The 27,261-nt window shown below is 39.0% G+C and overlaps 1 protein-coding gene across 1 annotated transcript; it reads left to right on the top strand.

Moving 5' to 3' along the window:
• On the top strand, window positions 1-26,350 carry LOC104590906 (Acyl transferase/acyl hydrolase/lysophospholipase superfamily protein). The gene is made up of 7 exons (XM_088896296.1): window positions 1-655; window positions 1,691-1,834; window positions 8,208-8,280; window positions 18,596-18,701; window positions 18,776-18,872; window positions 25,424-25,519; window positions 25,607-26,350. The coding sequence occupies exons 1-7, from the start codon at window positions 71-73 to the stop codon at window positions 25,742-25,744; spliced, it is 1,239 nt and encodes a 412-aa protein (XP_088752422.1). The 5' UTR covers window positions 1-70; the 3' UTR covers window positions 25,745-26,350.
• The last annotated feature ends 911 nt before the right edge of the window (window positions 26,351-27,261 follow it).

Genomic DNA, 27,261 nt, shown 5'->3' with positions numbered 1-27,261 from the left:
GTTTCTTCTCCCGGCAAAAGCCAATGAAATAATTTTTAAAAGAATCAAGAAAAAATGAAAGACTGAATAAATGAGGGAAGAAAAGAACATGCCATTAAAGCCCAGCGGATCTTCCTCGAGGTCAGTAATGGCCTCCCTGGGCTCTCTCTCATTTCTCTTCTCCAATTCCAAACCCCATTCCTTCCTTCCCTCAAACCCTAATGCGAACAGTAGACTACGCCTCTCTCGAACCCATATCCTCAATTTCTCTGCGAATTCGGATCAGAAGAATGGGCTCAGCGATTCGCCAGTCTCTGAGAAGAAATCCTTCGCGGTGGCCACGGGAGAGCTCTTCCTTGGGCTAGCGTCGAGGTTTATAAGGAGGAGTAACTCTAATGGAGATGGAGATTCTGTTTCGGTCCCAGTTACGATGTTCAGAGACGCCGAGAATTCGAAACAGGAGGCGTACTTGTCGGGGCGGAGGGGGAGAATTGCGACGGTTGTGGAGGACACAATTGAACCGGCGATCATTTGGGAGCAGCGGGTGAAGGACGTGAAGGCGGAGAGGGATCGTAGACAGATTACGAGCCCTGGGTTTAGCTTCTCTGCTGCTGGACTTCTCTTCCCTTATCATCTAGGTGTTGCTCAGTTCCTTATAGAGAAAGGATATATAAAGGTAGGCTGTTTCATCTGGAAATTCTATATTTGTGCCCTTTGATTTAGTACTATTTATTTCATTTGAAGATTTTGTTTTTGGAAAGGTAGTTTCGTTTGATGAATTGGATGGTGTAATTTGAAATTATCACCTTACCAAAAAAAAATGAAACTATCAGGTTTAATTTTATGCCTTTTTTTGGGGACAAATGAGGAGTATCAAGTGAATATATTTTGAAATACATCATATGTATAGCCATATCCACGTTTGTAGACTGGGGGGAATTGCCATTTCGTGTTAAAATGTGATATCTTTATCTATAATTAGCCCTTACAGTGTTATGCTACTGAGTTTTGGTTAGATTATTGCTATTTTACAGTTTCTGATCTTGTAACCCTATTGGGTTAACTTGTAATCCTTGTTTCTGAATGAAAATCATTCTGTTATTTATCCAAAACAAGGAAGTCCTTACAGGGTGGTATTCGACTGTTCAATAGTTAATACCCAGATGTTAGGTTTCTAAGAGATGTTCAGTATCAAATTATCAATAAATAATCCTTTGAGTCAACACTCAACAGGAAAGGAAATTTGTCTTTCTGTGTCTTTTCAGCAGTGTTGCATGGATATGGACGCATGAATCAAAATCCAACATGTGTCTGAGACTGACTTAGCAAGAAAGAAAAGCAAGGACTTGTAGACATTTTTTTTTTCCAATTGTAGCATTACATATCTATACAAAAAGTTCAGAATTTATCTTTGCTATTTTCTAGAAAAAATGGAATTGATTGTGTTTATTGGCTATTCATTTGTGCCATATATGCAACAACATAAAGGAAAATGCTATGTTGGAGTGTCCATGAAGAATCCATTGAGTGTTGGAATCCAACACATGTGACATGGACACTCATCCACTTATTACAGTCCTTGGTTGATGTAACACTGCTTTTCCGCAAATGGTTTTGTAACTTTTGTTACTTACAATTACATTGTTCATTACTCATACAGGAAATTTATTATCCTGCTCCTTAGAATCTATTTTCTTTCTTTATGATTCAGGAAACCACACCATTAGCTGGTTCCTCAGCTGGTGCTATTGTCTGTGTGGTGATTGCCTCTGGAAGCAGCATGCAAGAGGCCCTAAAAGCTACCAAATTACTGGCTGAAGATTGCCGTCTTAGAGGAACTGCATTTCGCCTTGGGGTATAAGGATAATCTAATAGTACAATAGTACTGTTATGTTCTTGTTCATGCTACATTTTTATTTGTATTGCGTATCATCTTTCCTCCTTTCTGGAGAAAGGGATGTGTTTCCACCATTAGTTAAACAAGATATCTTTACCTGTGAGTCTGTGACTGACACATAATCCTCAACATTCACATTATATTGTACAACTGTTGAAAATTTGTATGTTCTGAGAAAAGCACTCTTTTGGTCAAGTTGGTCAATTAGGTGTAGCCTGTACAAATGGATGTATTTAATCTTCACCTTGTTAAAGCCTTAAATTTGCACCCAGTAAGAACAGTGACTTGTTGCCACTGGTGCATATGTTGGTCATTGCTTTATATTAATCAACCACCTAGATTAAATCTATGTTATGCTGGTACAACAGAAGTGCAACTTGGATGTAGCATTGTATTCAAGTGAAGTGTTCGACTTTGACATGGGTGTTGCTTGCCTCTGTGGTGTTCTGGTAGCATAGCTTTCTGAAAATGAGTTAGTAGCGTTATTAAAGTAACTGATTCTATTAATGTATAATCTGGCAGTGTTGGAAACCATGGGCTGTTGTTTCAGCACGGATAAATAGAACTAGTGGCTTTGAATTATCTCTTCGTCATTTCAGTTTGCTTTTTGATATGACAAAAAAATTAAGGCTGTTCCTTCGAATAATACATACTTTAGTTGGGTAGTGTCCTCTGAATAACCTACCCGATGGCTGTAGAATTGGCTATAGGTAGCAGTGGTCATTGAAAAAGAAGACTGGAAGAGAGTATTGCTTTGGACCTTGTAAGCTACTTTCTTAACTATCAATAAATTTGTACTTATAGGAGTATGTACACACTAATATTATTGCTTGCAAGAAATGACTTCCATTTGATGTTCAAAATTTTCAAAACCTTATAGCTTCTATAATATTTTGATCTTAAAGATGCTCAGCTTTCAATTTAGAAGCCTAATAGTGAACAAAGAGCTTTAAAGATGTATCTGTATGTTAGTCGAAAAAATTTTGATTAATTTTTTGCATAACACAATTAACTTAATTAGACTAATAACTAGTTTTTTTTTAGTATTTTGGCAAGTCTCATTCAAGATATCACATAGATATTCCTTTATTTACATCTTTGGTACGGGTCAGAGAAAACCTTTTGATTTTGATGTAGGAGCGTGAAAACCAGAGAACCAAAAAACAAAAAACCACCTAGAGATATTACAACTATGCCTAATACATAATATGTCTTTGAACCCCTTGCTTGGCTAGTGCATCATCCAAACAATTTGCAGATATTCTAACCAACAACTTGAGTATTCATATCTCTTGAGAGCTATTCAAAGCATCTGAAATCATTCCTTGGGTGCCAAATCACCCCTACCCTCTTTTTCAACCATCCCACAACAACCTTCGAGTCCCCTTCAACAATCAATCTTCTAATACCCAATTCTTTGGCTTTTTCAACCCCATAAACTGCTGCTAAGAATTCTGCTGTAACTGCATCTCCTTATCCAACTGGATCTGAAAACATTGCATGTATATTTCCTTCTTCATCCCCAATGACCCTTCCAATTCCTGAGGGCTCCGGATTGCCCACACTACTACACCAAAATTCAACTTCATCCAGCCAGTAATCGGGGGTGACCAGGCCATCAATTCTCTTTGTCTTCTAGAGGATGAACCAGATATTGCTCCCCAAGATCTGAAAAATTCTTCTACCTTGAAGTCTGAGAAGAGTTTCATGGTCTTGACCCAATGAGCCACTGTTGAGGTTATGATTTCTATCATAGTCTCCTTGTTCTCAAAAATTCTTGAATTTCTTTCTTCCCATACTGTCCAAATCACCACTGCCCTAGTACATCTCCACAATATTCTTCCCCTCCTTATAGTGCAACTATGAATTGAAGGGTTAAACAACCTTTCCAAGCAAGCAGGGGTGTTCCACTTACAACTAAAAAGTGAAAGAAACCAATCCCAAATAGAGCCAGCAAAGGGACAGGAGATTTTTCAACCAAGTATAATTCAGTTGCAGAATTTTGAATAGAAAACCCTAGTGTATATTCCTCTTTAGTTTGGAGAAACTATAAGGAGTAAATAAATGGACCACTTTATCTATAACAACCATGTAGGAATCATAGTTAGCCAAGTTTCACGGACAAGGTTGTAAGTGCTACCCCCCCCCTCTCACCCACCACATAGAATCAAGATTTTGTAGAGATTTTAAAATTAATAAGATATAGGGAACCATTCTTGGCCAAGTTTTATGAGTGAGGTTATAGATGGTTTTCTCCCTTATATAGCATTAAATTAATATTGTCTAAGGAGCCATAATCAGCCAATTTTCATGAAAATGTTTTTAAAACCAACTTAGAAATGAAGCCACTTTTTTATCTGAGTGGTTGGTTAGTGGTTCAACTTCCCGAGTCAAAGGGGTCAACCTGTGATGTCAAAAATTAAATAAGAATATAAGAATATAGAAAGAATAAAAAATTATAGAAAAATTTAGCATGTCTATAATATTATCAAATTCCTCATATTAAACAAAAGTAAGTATGACAACTGAGAAAAATTGACAAAAATACAAAAAGAATAAAACAAGGTAATAAATGTCTGACCTGTTGACTGGGTCAAATAGATAGCAGTTCAACCAACTTGGTTACCAATTCACTGACCAGGTAAACAATATTTTTTCCTTCTATTGAGCAGTTTAGGGGTGAAATGGACCTGGAAATTTTGCTGGGTGACAGCATGACTGGTCGATTGGAGTGTAGATGGCTGCCTGCTCTATATAGGATTATTTATTTATTTATTTTATGTAGAGACAAGTAAGAAAAGAAAAAATAGAGAGTGTAAGATAGATAGAAAACAAGGGAAACATAATTCTCCTTGTAGGGGAGGTTGTATGGATGTAATAGTGAAGAGATTAAAGGAAATTATCTTTATCCCTACCTTCACAGTCTTAGGCTGGAAATCTTTGTTCCTCTTCTTTAGTTCTCCACACCTCCCCTTTTTTTCCTTTTATTTTTTCTTCTTTGGTTTTTCAAACTTTGGTTAATAGAATGGCATTAGCCCCACCTAGGATAGGGGCTTTATAGAAGATAGAGGTGCTTAGATAACTTCTCACCCCCTTTCTCCTTGGGTGCTATGTGTTACCCCACTGGCTTAAGGCAGGTGGGGCTGGACTTGAAGATCTCTAGGTGGGCCTCTCTTAATTAACATGAACCCAACTGTTTTTTAAACATATGGCCTGTCACCCAATGAAGTGGGCTTTACTGCAGGTCAGTTTATCTCAACTAAAAATTTAATAAGCTGTGATTGAGGGTTCAACCTTATTTTGAACTAATTTAGGGCCTGCTGTTTACTTTTTTTTTTTTTGAGGAGTAAGAAAACAGGACACAGGTTAAGAGGTGACAAGATGGCACCTCACCAAAATAGAACAGCTAATGACCAAAAAATACAATCTAATCGCTGATACAATTCTGTATTTCAAGAACATTCCAAAAGATCTCCCCCAAATCTGATCTTCTATTCTGTTCAAAACCAGGGATCACCAACTGAACTAGTAAAAAATAATCTGATCGCCTTTGAACTGACTCCTGTTTCTCTCATTCAAAACGGCCCTGCACACAGTTAGGGGGATAAAACTCTAGACCTTTGTCAGAACCACAGCAATCTGTCAACCTTTCACCTTTCTTCCTGTATACCCCAGGGTCCCATAACAAGACCACACCCCCTAAAAACCCTTAGCATCCAATTCCAACCATTTCCTGCTGCCTCTTTCCCAAATCTCCTACTTCAGGTTCAAATTGAGGAAATCCAGATTTGTTTCCTGTAACAGAGCTGCCTCTGGACTGTATTGCCTGACTCCAAACCTAGTCACTATTCTTCATTTTCTCCCTCAAGCCCCTAACCTTCCAACTCAAACCCTCATCCTTAACCCCCTACCTGGCCCCTGATGCAATTTGAGCTTTGTCTCCTTACAGATCCTCTCCCAACTCCTCCTCACCCCGTTTTGCATCTCAACCTCTGTTCTTTGCTAGAATTTCTGCTCTCTTATTCTTCTCTTCCCTCCTGACCTTCTCAAACTGCTCAATAGCCTTTCTTCTGAAATCTTCCCCTCCCCAGAAAAACAGACCTAGAGATTTGCCCACTTCCACCTCCTTCTCAACCATTGTGTTAATCTCTAAACTACCCTTGCAAAGCCCTTCTAAGTCCCCTTGTCCCCTTTCTTCCCCCTTCTCTGTTCCTTCTCTCTCCGCCCTCTCTTTCTTTGGACACCCTTTCCTCCTCTCCTCCTCTCCTCCCTTCTCTCCTTCCGTTTCCATTACAGGTCCCCCAACTTTTCCTTTCCTGTTAAACACTATTACTTCCTTGTCTCCCCTTCCCACTTCCTCTGTGGCCTTCCTCTTCCTACTGCTAGCCCCTCCTCCTCTGAACTTGTTTCTATCATGCTCCACTGCATTCTCAACCAAGAGCATATGGGTATTAGGAGTACCTACCCCTTTCTCAAGCTTCTCCTCCACAGGCCTTTTCACGCTCGCTGCATCGTCATCAACATTCACCGATCCTGTGCCTTCATCCACTGGCTATGATTTTACTGAGAACGTTGGCACTCCCTCTTCCGGAGGAGGAGAACTGGACAGCAACGACCTTTCTCAGACTTTTTTGTCCTTGTAGAACTTCTTCCCTACCACTTAGGCTTTAATTAAACAATTTAATCCTACTTGTATGATTGGGCCTAAATGAATGGCTTAGAAGAAACTAAATTATAGGCTATTATTGGAAGTAATCTAATGGCCTACTCCCAATCCAGCAACTTTGAGGCCTCAACACTGTAAAATTATCAGAAAGAAGTAAAGATGCCTATAATTATCACTATCATAGTGGTACAGTGGGTGAAGTCTCTGGTTTTTTTTGAGGATATTTCCACAGATGTTTTGATTAGAAATTGGAAGGAAGTGGCTAATTCAGCCCCCTCAAAACCATGATCATCCCCTCTTGGTCTCCACCAGCTAATGGATTCACTAAGTTGAACTTTGATGGAAGTAGTGAAGGAAGCCTGGATCCTTCAGGCATAGGAGTTTTCAGGAATGAGGAAGGGAAAATGATTGCTTTATTTTCAGGTTCTATTGGGATAGATGACTCACTCAGGGCAGATGTATTGGCGGCAATGGAAGGTATACAAAGAGCAAAGGAGCTGAACATTAGAAAACTGATTATTGAAGGTGATTTAAAATTGGTGATAGGCTGGTTGCAAAAGAAGGAAAATGGGTTTTGGAATTATGTTAATGAAAAAAAGGAAGTTTAAGTGGCTGACCTAGGATTTCAAAATGAAACTGCAGTGAATGAAGAGAAGTGCTAATTCCTTTGCTGATACACTTTCTAAGCAAGGGGTGGGAAGGGATCGTTTTTTTGGGCATTGTTGTAATCCTGAGTGCTCTCTATTGGGAGGGTTAAGAATAGAGCTTACTTCTCCCCTTTCCTGTTTCGTACCTTTGCTAATGGTCATTAATAAAATGTTTTCTATTATTGATAAAATGACTGTAAAACTAGAGACCAGGAAACTACGAAAGAAAAGCAAGAAATCATACAGAGGAGACAAGATATAATGTGGTTTTGGGATTTTAGTAAAATTTTACTGGATGGACTTCTGTAAGATTTCTCTATATGCTTAATTGGAATTACAACCCTATCAACCCTATTTCAATATCAATAGAGAATATGTGCATGTGTGGAATATAAAATACCCGAAGTATTCTTGTTACAGAAAATTGTTTGGACAAAATTTTCCTTTGGCTGATTTATCAAAAAAAAGAAAAAAAAAGCCTTTGGCTGGTTACATGTAAAAAATAGGTGGATCCCATGATACCCAGACATGGATGCTAAGACTCCATTTCCTAAAATCAAGGATATGGATACAGGATGAGTATACTATATAATATGCTTATGCCATGCTTCTATGTCTAGTTTTTTAAGCTAGATATCATTTCTCAAAACATATGTCCTGCCAAATTTAATTACGTTTCTAAAAGCATACCATGTTATATATTTCAAAAGTGTTAATGCTATAGAGTATTTCTAGAAGAGTTCATGCAGTTTTGGTGTTGTATTGGGTATGCATTGTGTTGAAAACCAGTATGGTAGGCATTTGCAGGTATCAAGGAATCATAGTGGCAGATCTATGGTTGAAAATTATTTTGGCTGTGTATGTGTGTGGATCTCAGTTCATAGCTCCTGTGATACATAACCAATATAGTTACCATTTTATCTAAAAGAAAAAAAAACAATTTTTGTACAAAGGAATTCCAATACTGTTGCCTGAAAATAAATCAGGTATCTAATTTGATCCATGCTTCTATGTGCAGGCTGTTCTTAGGGGTGTTCTTGATGAGTTTTTGCCAGATGATGTTCATACTAGGTCCAATGGGAGGGTCCGTGGTAAGTTCCTTTTACTTTATCTTTTCTGATTATTTCCTTTTTCTTATAATCATTGACATTACTCATAAATATAATTTCTATTATATCTGACATTATTTAGTAATGAAAAGTGTTTCTTAGTTTACATGATATAGACTTCACTTTTATCTTGCCTCATCTCTATCATTACGTCTTCTGAATCTGAGGGAGGTATATTCAAGCACCATTCTTCTCTCAGACATGTTTGTTCTTTGTCACACTAATATTGGATATAGTACAGATGAAGATCTCTCTCTCTCTCTCTCTCTCTCTCTCTCTCTCTCTCTCTCTCTCTCTTATTTGGAGCACTTATTATCCTGTAAAACAAGAATATGCATGGGAAAAAGGATAAGTAGTCCTCAAAGAGGATAAAGGGCTGTCTATTCAAATTACAAAAAGAGACAATTTAAAGATCTATTCCCTAAGATTCCAAAAAAAAAAAAAAGATCTATTCCCTAAGATAGTATCTAATATTCCCAACATTAACCCCATTTCTCTTTACTGTAAGTAGTCGATCAAGACTACAATCAGTCTTGAATTCGAAAGAAAAAGGAGAGATTTCAGAAGAAAAGAAGAAGAAGAGAGGGAGAAAAGAAGAAGCATACAAAGGGATTTAGAAAAGAGAGAGAGGGTTGATCAATAGATCTGCCAACCCACTCTTAATATTTATATATGTTGACTAATTGTAAAAGGGATGAATTGCCCTTATTGCTTACATGGAAAATAAACTAATAAACTGAAATAACTACCAATAACTACCAATAGCAACAAACAAAACATATGCTATGCTGCCATATGAACACAATGGGGTCCACATTAGTCATGCTTAGTTTTGTCATGCTGTACCGGATTATGAGCTATATTAATAACAGCCTAATTATCACAATACAACATTAAGGGCTTCTCATAAGCAATACCCAACTCCTCAAATAATGACTTCAGCCATAGGATTTCAACCACACCATTAGCCATAGATCTATATTCAGCTTCAGCACTAGAATGAGAAACAACACTTTGTTTCTTACTCCTCCAGGAGACAAGGTTACCTCCTACAAAGGCACAATATCCAGAGGTAGACCTTCTGTCATCAACACTCCCAGCCCAATTAGCATTTGTATAGACCTCTATCTTCATGTGATCATTATTCTTGAATAATATACCTCTACCTGGACATCTCTTCAAGTATGCTAATATTCTCTCAACTGCAAGGAGGTGAGTAGTTCTAGGAGAGTGCATATATTGACTGACAACGCTGACTGCATAACTGATGTCCGGTCATGTGAGACAAAGATAGAGGAGTTTTCCAACCAACGGTTGGAACATAGCTTTGTCTTCAAGAGGCTCTCCACCCTCTGCATTGATCTTGTGATTCTGTTCAATAGGTGTATCTGCATGCTTAACACCTAACTTTCCAGTTTCTTCTAATAGATCTAGAACATACTTCCTTTGAGAAATAAAAATCCCATGTTTAGATCTAGCAACCTCAATACCCAAGAAGTATCGTAGCTCTTCCAGATCTTTCACCTCAAACTCTTGATGAAGGAGTTGTTTAAGTGACTCAATCTCACTGTTATCATTCCTTGTCACTACAATATCATCCACATATACAGCAAGCAAAGTCAAGGAAGAGTCCACTCTTTTAATGAACAATGTATGGTCTGACTGGGCCTGTACATAGTCGAATTTTTCAAGGGCTTGTCTGAATCTATCAAACCAGGCTCTGGGGGACTGCTTTAGTCCATACAAGGCTTTATTCAACCGGCAAACCTTCTTACCTGTCTCTGCATCATAAAATCCAGGAGGTAACTTACATGTAGACTTCTTCCTATAAGTCTCCATTGAGGAAGGAATTTTTAACATTCATCTGGAATAAGGGCCAAGAATAACTGGCTACAAGGGATAGCAAAACTCTAATAGTGGTCATCTTTGCTACTGGAGCAAAAGTCTCCAAGTAGTCTATACCATAAGTCTAAGTAAATCCCTTTGCAACTAACCGGGCCTTATACCTTTCAATGGAACCATTAACATTATGTTTCACAGTAAATACCCATCTACATCCAACCAGTTTCTCTCCTTTAGGCTGGTCAACTAGCTCTCAAGTATTATTCCTCAGAAGGGAATCCATTTCAACCTTCATTGCATCTTTCCACTCAGGAACTGACAAGGCTTCCTGCACTGTTTTGGGAATAGGAATATCAGCAATGGATGTGAGAAAGGACCTGTAAGAGGGGGACAAGATCATAGGACAGAAACTAGGAAATGCAGTGAGCTGTGGATGTGGGGCAATGCCGTTTGCCTTTACAGACTGCAATGGGGAGGTCAAGGTCATCCAAAGGAGGTAAAGTAGCAATAGTGGAAGGTATCTCAGGGGGACCTGGATCTGAAAAGGGACTGTGGTACCTGGATCTGGATCCGCAGAAGGAACTGGGGCTAGCCTGGACTGCTGATGACCGAAATCAACCTGCCTCCACCGCCTGTGATAGCCTCTCAAATCCTGACACCTCTGACAACCCTCCCCATTATATCCCTCATCACTCAATGGAACAGGTAAAGGAACTTCTGATGAGTTAACCTCATTCTCACTACTCTCCCCCTGAGGAGAAACCCTAGGGTAATAGGGTACCTCCTCAAAGAAAGTAACATCCATCGAGACAAATCTCCTCCCAAAAGTAGGTTCATAGCAGCAATAACCCTTTCGAGTTTGTGGATAACTGAGAAAAATGCATTTGGAAGCCTTAGGATCAAATTTGGAACGAAGAGGTCCAAGAATCTGAACAAAGCAAGTGCAACCAAAGGTTTTAAGGGGAACAGTAAACAATTCTGTATCGGGGTATAGAAGGGTAAATGGAGGCTTCATGTCAAGAACCCGTGAAGGAACTTGATTAATGAGATACACTGCTATAAGAATAGCATCGCCCCAGAAACGAATAGGCACATTGGAGTTAAACATAATGCTTCTAGCCACCTCCAATATGTGCCTATTCTTCCTCTCAGCAACCCCATTTTGTTGTGGTGTATAAGGACAAGTACTCTGGTGAATAATCCCATGATCAAGCAGATAAGAGGCTAATGGCTTGGTAAAGTATTCTTTCGCATTATCGGATCTGAAGATTTTGATTTTGACCCCAAACTGGGTTAAAATCATCTGACGAAAGATCTCGGTCAGACCTGGAACCTCATCTCGAGAACGCATAAGGTAAACCCAAGAAAAACGGGTATAGTCAGTTTTAATTGCTAATGAGAGTGTGGAGAACTTTAAGAGGGATAAGAAGAAGGGAGTGGTCTGTAAGTTGGACTTGGAAAAGGCTTATGACTTAGTGGACTAAGACTTCTTGAGGAAAGTTTTGATTAAATTTGGATTTGGGGCTAGATGGTGTAAGTGGATCATGGGATGTGTCCGGAATTGTCATTATTCAGTGCTAGTGAATGGGACAGTGGTAAATTTCTTTCTAGCCAGTAGGGGTATAAGACAAGGAGACCCCCTTTCTCCTTTCTTGTTCATTCTAATTGCGGAGGTTTCGGGGAAACTGATTCACAGAACAGATTCTAGGGGGCTCATTAGAGGCTGGAGAGTTGGGAGGGTGGAAACCCCTCTCACTCACTTGCAGTTTGCTGATGACACGATTCTGTTTTGTGAAGGCGGTAATGTGAGCTTTATCAAGAACTTGAAGTCGTTGATACAACTGTTTGAGCAAATGTCCAACTTGAAGGTTAACCTTGGGAAAAACTGTGTAGTGGGGGTGAATTTCGAGGAGGGAGAAATCAGGGAGAGTGCTGAAGTGCTGGGGTGTGAAGTCTCGGGGTGGCCTTTTAACTACTTAGGGTTGCCTTTAGGTGATAATCCCATGAGAGAGAGCTTTTGGAACCCGGTGGTGGAAAGGTTTGAAAAGAGACTGGTTTCCTGGAAAAAGAACTACCTCTCTCTTGGTGGGAGAATTACACTTATTAAGGCCACGCTTGCTAACTTACCCATTTTTTTCCTGTCGGTGTTTAAAATCCCAGTGAAAGTTGCTAACAGAGTGGAGAAGCTAATGAGAGATTTCTTGTGGGAGCCGGGAGAGGAGAAGAGTGATCATAGAGTTAGCTGGGAGATAGTTTGTAGGAGTAAGACCTGTGGTGGTTTGGGGCTTGGGAGTATTAGGAGAAGGAATATGACTCTGTTGGGAAAGTGGTTGTGGAGATTCCCTATGGAGAAGGAAAAGCTATGGGCTAGAATAATGGCAAGTATACATGGGCTGGAGCATAATGGATGGGACGCTGGAATCAGAGCTAGGACCACAAGCAATTATCCTTGGAAAGCCATTCATGACGTACTACCAGTTTTCTCCCCTAATATCAGGTATGATTTGAATTCCGGTAACTCTATAAAATTTTGGGAACAAACCTGGGTGGGGAGTGCCCCTCTAAAGGATCAATTTCCTTCTTTGTATGCTCTTTCTGATTTGAAAAATGAGCCAATCTCGTCTTTCACCACCCCATCCTCTTCCACTTTTGGGATTGGGTGGAACTTGGGTCTAAGAAGGGATTTGAGGGACTCAGATTTCGACAGTATTTCGAGCCTTATTGCACTTCTTGATAACGTTGTCTTAGACCCCACTAGGGTGGATTCTAGAATTTGGACACCTACCCCCAACAACATCTTTTCTTGTGCTTCTTTCTTCAAAGTATTAAGTCAGTCCACCAGTCCTACCTTCCCCCCTTTTCTTGTTGATGAGGTTTGGTGCAGAGCAATACCTCCTAGAGTTGGTAGTTTTTGTTGGGAAGCCTATCTGGAAAGAATCAACACTGGTGATCTACTCCAAAAGAAGAGACCCAATACTTGTTTGTCACCTCAGTGGTGTGTTCTTTGTAAAGCGGATGGGGAGACTGGTTTTCACCTACTGGTGTCTTGCCATTTTGCGAGGTCAATTTGGGAATGGGCTTTCTCCCTATTTGGATGTAGCTAGAATCCTCCATCAGACTTGCAAGGCCTTTTTTCCCCTTCTTTTTTCAGGTGGCGGATAAAAAGGGGAAGGACAATGTGGAGAGGACTAAGGGCTGCAGTATGTTGGACACTTTGGGAAGAAAGAAACTCCAGGATATTCTCAGAAGCTCAGAGAGGAGCAGCAGATCTGAGGGCTATCATACATATTAGGGCGGTATAGTGGCTGAAATCTTTGGAGCTTTTCACAGATTACACTGTGGATGACATGTTGAGGAAGTGGGGTGAAATTCCAATTTGCACACAGACCAAGTGGGGTGAAATTAAACTTTGATGGGTGTTGTAGGGGAAATCCGGGACAATCGGGGATTGGGGGTGTTTTTAGGGATGAAAATGGGGTCATTTCTGCCATGTTCTCAGGCCCAATTGGAGTGGGTGACTCCCTTAGAGCTGAGATCTTTGCAGTTATGGAAGGAGTCCAGAAAGCTAAGGAGTTGAACATCAGGAAACTCATAATTGAAGGGAGATGACCTGGGGTCACAAGGCAAGCTTATGGAAGTACAATAATGAGAGGTGGAAATTCAAGTGGCTGGTGCGGGAGATGGAAGTTAAGACACGGGTTAAAAGATCGGCTAATTCCTTAGCTGACGGTTTAGCTAAACAAGGGGCAGAAAGGGATTCATTGTTTTGGGCTAAGCTGTAACTATAGTGTTTTTTTTTCTTTCTTTTTTTCCTTTTCTTGAGGTTCTTTGCTGCTCTTGGAAGATAAGTGTGTTTGTCTTCCTCTTGTAAATCTTATATTGATGATTTAATGAAAGTGTTATTGATCAAAAAAAAAAAAAAAGAAAAACGGGTATAGTCATCAACAAACAACAAGAAATATCTGTATCCCCCCATAGAAGGGATGTGATATGGGCCCCAAACATTGGTGTGCACAACATCAAAAGAATTACTACTTCTTTTATTACTCAAGGAATAAGATGTTTTACAATGCTTTGCAAGCTCACAACTCTCACATCTCAAATTTGACATCTGAACAGACTCAAACAAATTTGGAAATAAACTCTTCAAAGATCGAAAGGATAAATGACCTAACCGATTATGCCAAAGCATAACCTGACTAACAGACTGAGAAACAAAAGACTTCCTATCTTCACGATCTTCCCAATGAGAACTCTCTCCAAGCAGATAAATCCCATTCGTCTCACGGCTAGTCCCAATCACCTTCCTTGTCTCCAAGTCCTGAAAAATACATCGGTCAGGGAAAAAAGTTACTGAACAATTCTGATGTTTTGTAATACTACTGACTGAAAGCAAGTTAGTATCAAGCTTAGGAACATGCAGAACTGAAGATAAGGAAATGGTATTAGACAACTTGATGTCTCCCTTGCCAGAAATGGGAACAAGGGAACCATCAGCAATGGACACTTTATCTCTACCAGAAGATAAGTGATAGGTAGTGAACAGTGATGGTAAGCTAGTCATATGGTCAGATGCACCTGAGTCTATTACCCAACAATGTTCAGTGTTACCTGGAGTTGAAGCATGGTAAGCTGAGGCCCGAGTACCTAAATGAGCAAAGGCTGATGTGGAAGGAGCTGATGATGGCTGAACTGATTGATCTGAATTCCCAACCTCCTTTTCCAACTGAGTTAGGGCAGCCCGAACAACAGCTAAGGTGTCTAGGGGCGTGCCTTTTGTGCCCGATGAGGATGCAGAATCGGTATTAACAGCCATATGGGCATTACCTCTTTTGTTCCTCAGTTTTGCTGGAACTAGATGAAGGTGCAGCTTCCAACATGTGTCTTTAGTATGCTTAGGTTTCTTGCAATGTCACACACTAGATCCTGCTTATCTTCCTTCTTTATATCCCTCTCCATATCACCCCCGGACTTAGGTTTAACTGCTGCCAAGGCTGGTGGGAAGGGCTGATGCTACATCATAACCTTTCTCCTAGTCTCTTCGCTATGCACAAAGGAGTAGGCTTGAGATAAGGTCACACTGTCCTTGTTAGTATTTGCTGTCTCACAATATCATAGTCAGGATTTAGACCAGCTAGGAATTCAAAAACCCTATTAGTTTCAACTTGCTTTCTATGAGTCTATGCATCCTTCTGGCTTTCCCACTCAAGTGTTTCTATGAGTCAATTTCATGCCACAAAGATTTCAAAGTAGAGAAGTAAACCGAGACTGGTTTCTCTCCTTGCTTAAGGTTATTAACCTCCCACTTCAATTCATAGGCCCTAGCAACATTAAGGGGTTGGGAATAAGTCTCTTTCATGACATCCCAGACTTCCTTGGCTATTTTTGCCCACAAATAGTTCCGGCTGATATGTGGCTGCATAGAGTTGCACAGCCATGTCATAACCAAATAGTTCTCCTGAACTCATTTGGTATACGTTTGGTCCTCCTTAGTTGGTTCTTTCACATCTCCCAACAAGTAGCTGAGTTTTCCTCTACCCCCAATGGCCATCATGGCCGATTGAGCCCATTCTAAGTAGTTGGATCCATGAAACTTCACAGTTGTAATCTGAAAGGCATTCTCAGACATGTTACCAGAATTGCTAGTCCCAAAAACACCTTCCCCCTGATTCTTGAACTCCATTCTTGGTCAAGAATTAACAATAAAAAACTTTTGAAGCTAATGTAATAGAAAACAGCACCTAAACAACTGATAACAGCCGGCCTAGGTCTTCCAAAGAATAAGGAAAAACAGAATTCTGTATGAAGCCAGTTCAAAAACTGATCTGAAACCAACAACAGTTCTGAATTTTAGGGTTTTCTCTCAAAACCCTAGAAAGAAAAAAAAAGGTTTTCCAGCCTCACCTCTCAGAATAGACCAAGATGATTCTTTCAAGGTTATTCTCAAGCAAAAAAAACTTACTTTATGAAAGAAAATGTCTGGTCGCCACCTTCTGTCTGATGCAGAACCCTAATCTTGGGGATCCGAAGCCTTTTCTAATTCTTCCTGACTACTGGAACTCTCCCAGCCTTCTACAATCTTCTTAGTAGTAGCCGCACACTACCAGTAGCCTCCAAGAATCAGCCGATCCTCCTTTGTTGAAAAACTTCTAAACCTAAGAAATCCTCATGTAGTCAATCTAATTAGACTAACATAAGACCTCCTTCTCTGCAACCAGTTTTAGGTTTTGAACAGAAATTCTGATCGCCACCTTCAGTCTTGATAAAGAAACTGATCTTGGACTCTTTATCTTCCTCTGATTCTTCCTGATTATCAAGAACACAATCCACTCTTTGGACAGTTGCTACAGTCTCTGATAACCTCCAAGAATCAGCAGAAAAGGGATCCTCTTAATCTTCCAGCCCTAGGCAACTCTCATGTGGTTGGCTGGATCAGACTCACATGAGAAGCCCTAATCCTTGCTCTAATACCAAGTAGTCGATCAAGACTACAATCAGTCTTGAATTCGAAAGAAAAAGAAGGAGAGATTTCAGAAGAAAAGAAGAGAGGGAGAAAAGAAGAAGCACACGAAGGGATTTATATATGTGGGAGAATTGTAAAATGGCTGAATTGCCCTTATTGCTTACATGGCAAATAAACTAATAAACTGAAATAAATACCAATAACTACCAATAACAACAAACAAAACATATGCTATGCTGCCATACGAACACAGTGGGGACCACAGCAGTGGGGGGTCCACATCAGTGTTATCTACACTGTACGCGGTATTTTTTCATACAAAGGGCATATTGTATATTCTTTTTCCTTTATTAATGAAATAGTTACCTTGTCTTTTTTCATACAAAGGGCATATTGTATATTCTGTTTCCTTTATTAATGAAATAGTTACCTTGTCTCTTTCAAAAAGGGGGTTGTTGGATGTATGGCTCTTGGGTCCATACTGTTTACTTCATTGTGAAGGACTGTATGATAGAACATGGTCATAAGGTACTTATGTGACACCTTTAGAACAAGGTTTTAAAAGTCTAAAGGTGTAGTTGAGGCGTAATGGCCCAAAAAGGTGAGGTGTAAGCCTCAAAGCTTAAGAATAAAATTAATTAACTTAGTTAATTTGATCTATGGAAAAAAATCAATAAAAAGAAAATAAATCCATTAGGAAAAGAAATGAGAAAAATAACAAACCTGGAATATTAGATTTATAATAATAAGAAAACTCACTTGATATATCCAAGAGAAACTAAGAGCTTGATTCGCCCTTTTTGCATTGAACTCTCCTAAAACACTACGAGAAACTAATAGAACTTGATTTCCCCTATTGGTTTTTCATTTTACTTTTTATTTATTTGGCTCGAAATTATTGAAGTGTTTCTTCCATATATTTTGAACTATAAAATTGCATCAAATATATATATATATATATATATATATATATATATATATATATATATATATATATATATATATACGCTAAAGAATCATTGATACTTGAGGTTTACACCTTTTAACGCCTCAAGCTATGCCTCCCGCCTCGAGGCTTGAGGCGTACGCCTCATCCTGACAAAGGCTTATGCCTCCCGCCTCTACCTACAAGCAATTTCCATTAGGCGTGCAAGGAAAACGTTTTTTAAGTAGTCCAGTTGCTTATTTGTGGACATATTGTGATGATTGAATATTTACATAAACTATTTGTATGGTGTTGGTGATTGCTATAGCATTTAGATAATATTGCATTATTGCCTCCCGCCAAAAAAAAAAAGAAAAACCGATAATATCATATGACATAGAAAATGTACTGTAAGAGATATAATGTCTTATAACCTGTACCATTTACTTTTCCTTTAATTATATTAAGTACATTTTACAAAACAATTTAGCGTGTGAGTTGTTATACTTGTATTGTGGTACTGTACCATAGGTTATACTTAAACCAAATTATAACATCTACTTGTTCAAAGATTTGTGCACTTGATTGAATTATCTTATCTGTTCTCTTTAAAAGTCTCAAGTCTTTGGGTGTTTGGCATTGTTGTTTGTAAATAAACTAAAGGTACTTCATTCTAGTTAGTAGTTTAACGTTAACTACGAGTCAATAATATTGCTTAAATCATATGGGAGCAGTTACTGAATGCCTGAATATAGAATATATCTCCTATTTATAATCAGTAGAATAATGGAGACTATTTGTATCTGAGAATAGTTGTTGTTTTTCTTTTCTTTTTCCTTTTTTTTTGAAGAAGGTAAGGTATTATATTGCAAAAGAAAGGAGCTGTACATTGGGAATATACAAGAGACCTGAGAAATCAGTGAAAGAAAGGTCCAGCTTGCAAAAAAGATAAAATCTGGACACCATTGAAAGCCCTTTTACACTTAACCAAGCACACAGAAAGCCTATAATTTTGATCTTTTTCTTGACTTTTTATGTAAATTTCCTTATCATTTTTTTTGCTGTAGTTGCTGTAACCCAGATACTTTGGAGGCCGAGGGGCTTACTCGTGGATCAATTTGATTCCAGAGAGGATCTCATTGATGCAGTTGTAACATCCTCCTTCATCCCAGGGTATGTAATGCTTGACTTTATCTTCTGCAATTCTATATGCTACATAGTTGATGAAGTTGAGCTAATGACTGCAGGTATCTTGCACCAAGGCCTGCGACTATGTTCCGTAATCGACTTTGCATTGATGGGGGTTTGACCTTATTTATGCCACCAACATCTGCATCCCAAACGGTATTTCTTGAGATAATTTTGAATTATTTGGCATTATTATTTAATTCTTAGTTTCTTATTAGTAGTACAAAATGGGAAATCCTTCTATATCCTATTTTCCTAGAAGAAACAAGAAATTGGAATATCTTGCTAAGTGTCTTGAAATCCGAATGATGACATCCAAATTTTCAAAACATGAGGTCCTATCTTAAAGCACTTCCTTGTGTTAAGTCCAAGCAAATGATTGCTTCCACATTCATCACTAAGTAATGTGCAAGACCCAAATTGTTCTTGGAAGCTTCTCAATCACTTGTCAACATTCTGAATGGATTTCAATTATCAAAAAAAAAAAAAAAACAAAAACATTCTGAATGGATTTTAAATGGATTTGAATGCTACTAAGTCATTCATTTACTGCTCAAATTGCCAGTTACCACCTTCAAAACATGTAATGAGCAATTTTACCAGTACACCTCAAAACTAATGTATCTAGAAATGGCAAAACTTGGAGTTAACAAAAATTATTGGCACTTCACACTTTTGGACAAGGTATCATGAGAAACGAAACATCTGATAAGATGCCCCAAACATTACACAAACAAATGAAAACTAACTCACTAGTCCCTCTAGCCCTTTCAACTTGCAATAGATCACTTCTAATAGGTGCTGTCAATGGTCTTCTATGCATGTGGCCAAACAATCTTAGTCTAATTTATCTCATTTTATCACCTATTTGAGCTACTCCTAGGTTCCTTTGAATGAATTTATTTGTGACCCCAATTTTTTTCTAGTTTTCCACTCATCCATCTAAGCTTATGCATTTCTTCTACACATTTTTTTGGGCGTTTTGTTTCTTTTTTTTATCAATAACTGTAAACTTTCATTAAGATTAGGAAAATGGAATGGTACAAAGAGTAAATGTATATATAAAGACAGTGAGAGATAAAAGAGCTTATCTTTCCTCTTGACAACACCCCTTTCTTATTGTGCCCATAATAGATCTTGTCGACCCACCCCTTGTTTGGCTAATGATCTGCAAAGGAGTTGGCACTACACTTGCACCAACTGAAGGAGAATTCCATATACCTTGTTAACCACCTGAACTTTTTCTTCTCACTATTATAGATCCACATCTTCATTTCCTCACTTCAAAGCCAGTTTACCACCAATTGTGAGTTCCCTTCCACTATTAATTTCCTTACATTCAAAGTCCTCCCTTTGCACTCCTTCCATCATTGCTAGAACCTTAACTCTGAGAGAATCTCCCTCCCCAATCAGCCCTGAATATAGGGCAATAACTCTGCCCTTTTCATCCCTAAATACACCACCGATTCCTGATGGTCCTGGGTTTCTCATGCTTCCACTATCAAAATTGAGCTTGATAAACCCTGGTGACCAAAGATAAATAGTACCAGTCTTGTTTGGAGTAGAAGTTGCCACTTCCTTCCAATTTCTAAAGATGTCATCTGTAGTAACACTAGAGAAGATGTTTAAAGACTTTATCCAATGGGAAACCCTGATCATTATTATTTCAATCAATCCTTCCTTGCTTCTTTCTTTTTCCATGAAAATTCTTGAATTCCTTTCTTCCCATATCGTCCATAACATTGTCGCATTAATGCATCTTCACATTTATCTTCCCCTCTTATTTGGGCACGGAAAGAAAGTTGGAACAAACAGGCTTTGCACATCAACTGGAGAATTCGACTTACATCCAAAGAAAGAGAGGAACCATTCCCAAATAGATGCAGTAAAATTACAAGAAATGAGTAAGTGGTAAACAGTCTCACCGTTAGCTTTGCAGAAGACAAACTAGTGTGGGGATAAACTCCATTTTTTGTGCTTTCTTTGAAACACATCACAAGTATTAATCTTTTCGTGGACCACTTCCCAATAAAATGCACCAATCCTAGTAGGAATAGGTTTGCACTAGATCTCCTTAGTTGGGAAATAAGGCAAAGAACTAATGGAGGGAGAGCTCTAAAGAATGAAGCAGAAGGAGTCAAAGGGAGTACAAGTCCATATTCGACCATCCAGTTTAGAAGGATCAAGGGATACTTCCTCCAATAATTGGAGCACACTCATCACACGTTGAAGCTTAGAGTCTCTTATACCCCTCCTGAATCCTAAGTCCCAGCTTATGCCATTGCTAGAATTTGAAGAAACAAGGAACTTGGATATAGGTTCATTTTCAAAGAAAGTTAGGGCATAAAGAGAAGAGAATTGTTCTTTTAGAGGAGAAGATCCCAACCATTTGTGTTCCCTAAATTTAATACCATTTGCCACTCCAAAGATTATATCTAATAAAAGGAAGGAAAAGTGGTAGGATTTTATTGAGATGCTCGGTTTGCCCTTGCCAATGCTCCTGCATCCCTAAATTTAATATCCCAACCATGTATACTCGCGATGACTTTTGCCCATAACTTGTCTCTCTTGAGGTATTCTCCACAACTTCCCTAGCAAAGCAGTGTTTCTCCTTTGTATATTCCCTATTTCCAATCCCCCTTTATTTTTATCTCTTCAAGCCATCCCATCCTCTTGAGGCATTCTCCTTTGTTTCTCAACTCCCAACAATTTGCTCCATACAGCATAGTTGGCCTTACAACTTTTTCCACTCATTTCTGCCAAACTCATCTTTTGCACCCTCATACATATCCGCAATTAGGTCTATATACCTATTTAGGACCCTTTTTTCTTTCAAGACCTACCATCTAATCCCTCTAGCGACTCTATCATATGCTTTCTCTAGATAAATGAACACCATATGAAAATTTTCTATGGTTATCTCAAAAGAAAGATAGATTTCATGGTTGATCTCCTTAGTATAAACACAAATTGGTTCTCTAATTCATTTACTTGTTTCATGTCTTAACATTTGATCTTGGTCAGTAATATGCATACCTATTTCATGGGTTTGAAACCAGTGGAAGTGAACTGCATTAAGTAGCTTCAAAGATGAATTATAAAGTTTTGAAAACAACGATATTGGTTGTATGGTTCTTGTTATGATTCGGCCTGCCTTGGAGTTCTGTTTGTCTGAGATTAGTCACGTAGAGAGAGGTAGAAAGGTGGAAGAAAGAGAGAGAGAAAAAAGAAGAAAATCTGGTTCGAACTGGAAGTCAAAGAACATAACTCCCATTCGGCCAGACATGTGCTTTTATTATTAAAATTAATGGAAAAGACATATGTGCCCTTATTTAAGGAGCACTGGTTCTAACACAATATTACAGATCAACAACCTTAATCTAAGTATAAAGACAGAAATACCCCTATGCTAACACTCCCCCTCAAGCTGGTGAGTATATATTATATACTCTCAGCTTGTTACATATGTAGTCCACTCTAACCCGACTCAAGCCTTTTGTAAATAAGTCTGCCCACTGGTTTCTTGTATTAACACATGCGGTGTCTAGCTCTCCATTCAGCACCTTCTCCCTCACAAAGTGACAATCAACCTCAATGTGCTTGGTTCTTTCATGAAACACCGGATTAGAAGAAATATGAACTACAACCTAATTGTCACAATAGAGCTTCATTGGAGTATTGATGTTGTACCCTACTTCCTGTAGAAGGTTCCTTAGCCACACTAATTCACAAGCAGTATGCGCCATAACCCTATATTCTGCTTCTGCACTACTTCTTGCCATGACTGTTTGCTTCTTACTTTTCCATGTCACCAGGTTACCTCCCAGGAAAGTGCAATAGTCTGTGGTAGACCGCTTATCAGACATAGAAACGGCCCAGTCAGCATCAAAATACCCTTCTATTTCAAGTTTTCCGCCACTTTTGTATATCAAACCGCGACCTGGAGCCCCTTTTAAATACCTCACAATTCTCAGAACTGCATTCCAATGAGGAATCAGAGGTTTCTGCATGAACTGACTCACCACACTAACCGCAAATGAGATGTCTGGCCTAGTAATGGTTAGGTAGTTCAGTTTACCTACAAGTCGTCGGTATCTGTCAGGGTCTTCAAACACTTCACCCATGTCACTGCTTAGCCTAGTATTTGTGTCCATAGGTGTTTTAGTTGGTTTAGCACCCAACAAGCCTGTTTCTTCCAGCAAAATCAAGCACATATTTCCTCTGGCACAGATTAATACCATACCTAGATCTTGCTACCTCTATCCCCAAGAAATGTTTTAGTTTACCAAGATCCTTTGTCTGAAAATGATCCTGTAGATAAGTCTTCAGCCTATCAATACCCATGTTATCATTCCCGGTAATAACAATATCATCTACATACACTACCAACAGTATTTTTCCTCCTGGAGAGTCATGACTGAATACAGAATGATCAACTTGGCACTGTTTCATACCAAACTTCTTTACTACCTCACTGAACCTACCAATTCATGCTCGAGGAGACTGTTTAAGCCCATATATAGCCTTCCTTAGTCTGCACACCTTACCATCCTCCCTCTGAGCAACAAACCCTGGAGGTTGCTCCATGTAGACCTCCTCCTGAATCTCTGCCCCTAGTACGACCACCACCACGATTATAAGTAGGCCCACCATTGCCACTTCGGCCATACACCGAACCACTACTACCACCACGGCCAGACTGAGCTCCCCGAGCTCCACCTCTAGCACCACGGCCTCTCAACACAGCAAAAGCAGATCTATCTGAGATATTAGAATTCTCAGTAGATCCAATAGAAGTCCTCCGGAGTTGAGCAAATACCTCTTCTAAAGAGGGGAGAGCTGATCCTCCTAGTATCTGAGCCCGTACTGGTTCATATTCAGATTTCAGTCCCACCAAAAATCTAGTCACATCAAGTTGTTCTCTTTGTTGTTGCTGAATCTTGACATCAGAAGTGAGAGGGTGATAGACATTCAACTCATTACGTATGTTTCTCATACTGGTATAGTACTCCTCAAGACTCTGATTGCCCTGTTGCAGATTAAAGTACTCCTGATACAGCTGATACACTCTGGTTGTATTGTCCTGACCCAAATACAATTTCTTCGCATGGTCCCACACATCTTTGGCAGTGTCAAGAAACATGAAGTTTACACTAATCCTGGGTTCCATACTATTCCATAACCATGTGATGATCTGAGCATCCTCTTGCTCCCAGACTTCATACTCGTGAGAGTCAGTGGAGGGTTTCTCCTCTCTTATATGTTTTACCTTCTTCTTTGCCTTCAGAAAGACTTCGACGGATTTAGCCCAAGGCACATAATTCTCTCAATCTAGTTTAATAGAGGCCATCTAAACATTCAGGTAGTCTGTAGGCACCATCACATTAGGTTTACAATCACTGTTATCTCCTATTCTGTTATCACCGATTCTGCACACTTGCTGAATTCTATTACCACTGAGTTTTGCACACTGCACACGGCTAGATCACACTCGTCACATTGATTTCAACACTTGTTGCTGAAAAGTGTACTCTTTACACCACAAACCCTACTCCTACGACTACCTGAAATCTCACCACTATATGATCACAACTCTTCTTTCGAAATACACAAAAACAGCATAAACCCTAGCACACTACTGTCTGAAACCCCAGCATATGATCTGAAACATACTTCCTATTTGATCCACAACAGAAATCATGCACAGAAATCTCTTACCTTATCACTGAAGGAACAACCACACGAGCAGAAAATCAGTCCACACAAGACAGCCACTACACCACACAGATCGGCCCTCTTCTCTTCATCGATTAGGGGAGGGCGATCTTAGAAACCACAGCAACCGACCACACAAGACACGACTGGAGGCATAGAAACCTCCAAGGGGAGAGGGCGATCACTCCTTTTCAGCCCTTTCCCTTATCTCCAGTTGAATGCAGGAAAATCAAGAGAAACCCTAGATAGGGTGCGCAGAGAATAGAAATCTAGGCAGACAGAAATCTAGGCAGATTCGAGTGGCTCTGATACCATGTTATGATTCGGCCTGCCTTGGAGTTCTGTTTGTCTGAGATCAGTCGCATAGAGAGAGGTAGAAAGGTGGAAGAAAGAGAGAGAGAAAAGAAGAAAATCTGGTTCGAACTGGAAGTCAAAGAACATAACTCCCATTCGGCCAGACATGTTCTTTTATTATTAAAATTAATGGAAAAGACATATGTGCCCTTATTTAAGTAAGGAGCACTGGTTCTAACACAATATTACAGATCAGCAACCTTAATCTAAGTATAAAGACAGAAATACCCCTACGCTAACAGTTCTGATACGTGCCTTAGGAGAACTCACCCCTAAAAGCTAACTGTTAGAGGGAGGGAACCCAAGCACATATATACCACACAACAGTATCCCATACTACCGATGTGGGATATCTCACATTAGCATCCCATACTACCAATGTGGGACAAATGGATCGTAACAGGTTCTGAATCCAATGCATTCTTGATGAAGTACATAGAACTTGGATGGGAACTGAAGATGGACTGTTGGAGAAAAACATGATGGTTTATGAAAAGGATGAGACTATTTTTAAATATTAGTGAAGTTTCTTCTTTGACAGTGCTAAAATGAAAAATACTTTAAAGTTTGATGTGTAGCTTTTGCACTTAAAATTTATCCAGTTGTGGCAGGTTTTTCATGGTTATTTTGATTTGCAGGTTCGTGTTTGTGCTTTCCCAGCTGATAGATTGGGATTGAAAGGAATTGGGATTAGTCCAGATTGCAACCCAGAGAATAGGGCTAGCCCCAGAGAGGTGATTCCTTAATAATTCAAACCATTGTTTACATTCTCATATTTTAGAAAGAAGCACCAAAAGCATTACTTATTTTATACTTCTCAGCTTTTTAAGTGGGCATTGGAGCCAGCAGAAGATTATGTTCTTGACAGGCTATTTGAGCTTGGATATCTGGATGCGGCTGTATGGGCAGAGCAGAATTCAGTGGATAAAATAGTGGAACATGAAAACAACCCCAACTAAATCTTGGATTCTTCTGTACCTCAGCATTCCTGGTCAATGAAGACCTGGAAGAAGATAGGATCTGATCTCTGGGTGACTAATGCAATTCCTGGATCCTGGTATTTCACATTGAAGTAAAGGGAGTACAGGGAGAATTCTGATCCATATTGCAAGATTATGCCAATGGCGTCTACTGACCTTTGGAGCCTGTTCTTGGATTGGCTTTTAGATCTTCAGCAGAAAAAGAGTCAACCCTGGAAATACATCATGGAGCTATAGATGGTTGGCCATATTAAGCAGTAAAAGAAAGAAGAAGAAAGAAATAGGACTGAGAACTTAGAATGAGATTATAAAATTAAATTTTGTAAAAAAAACTTCAACATTCGTTTTTCTTTCTTTCTTTCTTCTTATTCTTGGCTTGACGCCGGTCAATGTAGATGGATGGGGAGGGGATGCAATCAAGGGCTAAGATAGTATTGTGCCTGGGTTGGAAATTGCAACTATGGCTTAATATATTCATCCCAAGTAGGACATCTTTTAAAATACAGGGGGAAAAAAGACAACATTTATACTTAATTTGCACAATATTTATTCTCTCCAACTTTCTCATATATTGGCTTTTATCCCGATAGTCCTAATGTTTCACCATTTCGTGTTAAATTGGGTTAATAAATTTTGAAAAGAATTTATATTAAATATGGCATCCATTGAATGGATTTTAATTTATAGATTTCCCCAGCTGCAAACCAGATGGAGATATAGACTTGTGGACAGTTCATCTCTCTCCAAGCTGTTAACCGCAGAGGTAGAACCATTAAGCTGTGAAGTAGAACTACTGTACATTTAAGGTGTGGGTTTACCATTTGGTCAGCTTATGTTCTCTCTCTCTCTCTGTGAAAGAGGTCCTTCTCTGTTAGAGCTTTTCTAGCATAAATTTCTCTTCTCTCTTCAGTAAACTTCTATTCCTATATTGTTCAATTTCTAACTATTTGTAATTTAGCCTCTGGGTATGTTTGGATTTTGGGCAAAGAAAATTTTCCAAAATGCTATTGTTTAATTCTTTTCGTTCGTACTATTTTTCTTAATAGTGAGTGAATCTGTTTCTGTTATTGATCAAAAGAAAAATATCATTTCATAAAATTTGGATTTTGTGAGTTCAAACATAATATAAAGATTATCTTCAGCACCTATTAGGAAAAGTAACCTGTTACAATTCGAAGAGGCTATATCTAGGGCTGGGTAGAAGTAATAAGAAAGGATTTAAGTGCCAGATAAATAAGGCACTCAACACTTCAACAGAACGAAATGGCAAAACATGACTTGTGTAACGGGGCCCTTCCGACGAGGCTTAGATGAAGATGATGATTGAATGGATATTGAATCCCTTGTTGAGACGTGGGAATTTATTTACATTGAAAAACTACATTACCAATCCAAACTACTTAGCTATGGTATCTCATTCGTTAAACGACTCAAAGTTGAATAATGCTTTAATTAAATCACTGTTTTCAAAATCGGATTGGACCCGATGGTCGGAT

Source organism: Nelumbo nucifera, chromosome 1 (genome assembly GCF_055504915.1).
Source record: "Nelumbo nucifera cultivar China Antique chromosome 1, China Antique-T2T, whole genome shotgun sequence".
Classification (NCBI taxonomy): Eukaryota; Viridiplantae; Streptophyta; class Magnoliopsida; order Proteales; family Nelumbonaceae; genus Nelumbo; species Nelumbo nucifera.
This window is presented reverse-complemented; position numbering and strand designations above follow the sequence as displayed.

What these genes read in the sequence shown, in the direction of transcription:
- LOC104590906 (XM_088896296.1), top strand. Translation starts at nt 71, where the DNA reads ATGAGGGAAGAAAAGAACATGCCATTAAAGCCCAGCGGATCTTCCTCG. An exon ending in GTCCAATGGGAGGGTCCGTG is followed by an intron (nt 8,281 to 18,595) that starts GTAAGTTCCTTT and finishes TTTTTGCTGTAG; the next exon opens with TTGCTGTAACCCAGATACTT. An exon ending in CAACATCTGCATCCCAAACG is followed by an intron (nt 18,873 to 25,423) that starts GTATTTCTTGAG and finishes TTTGATTTGCAG; the next exon opens with GTTCGTGTTTGTGCTTTCCC.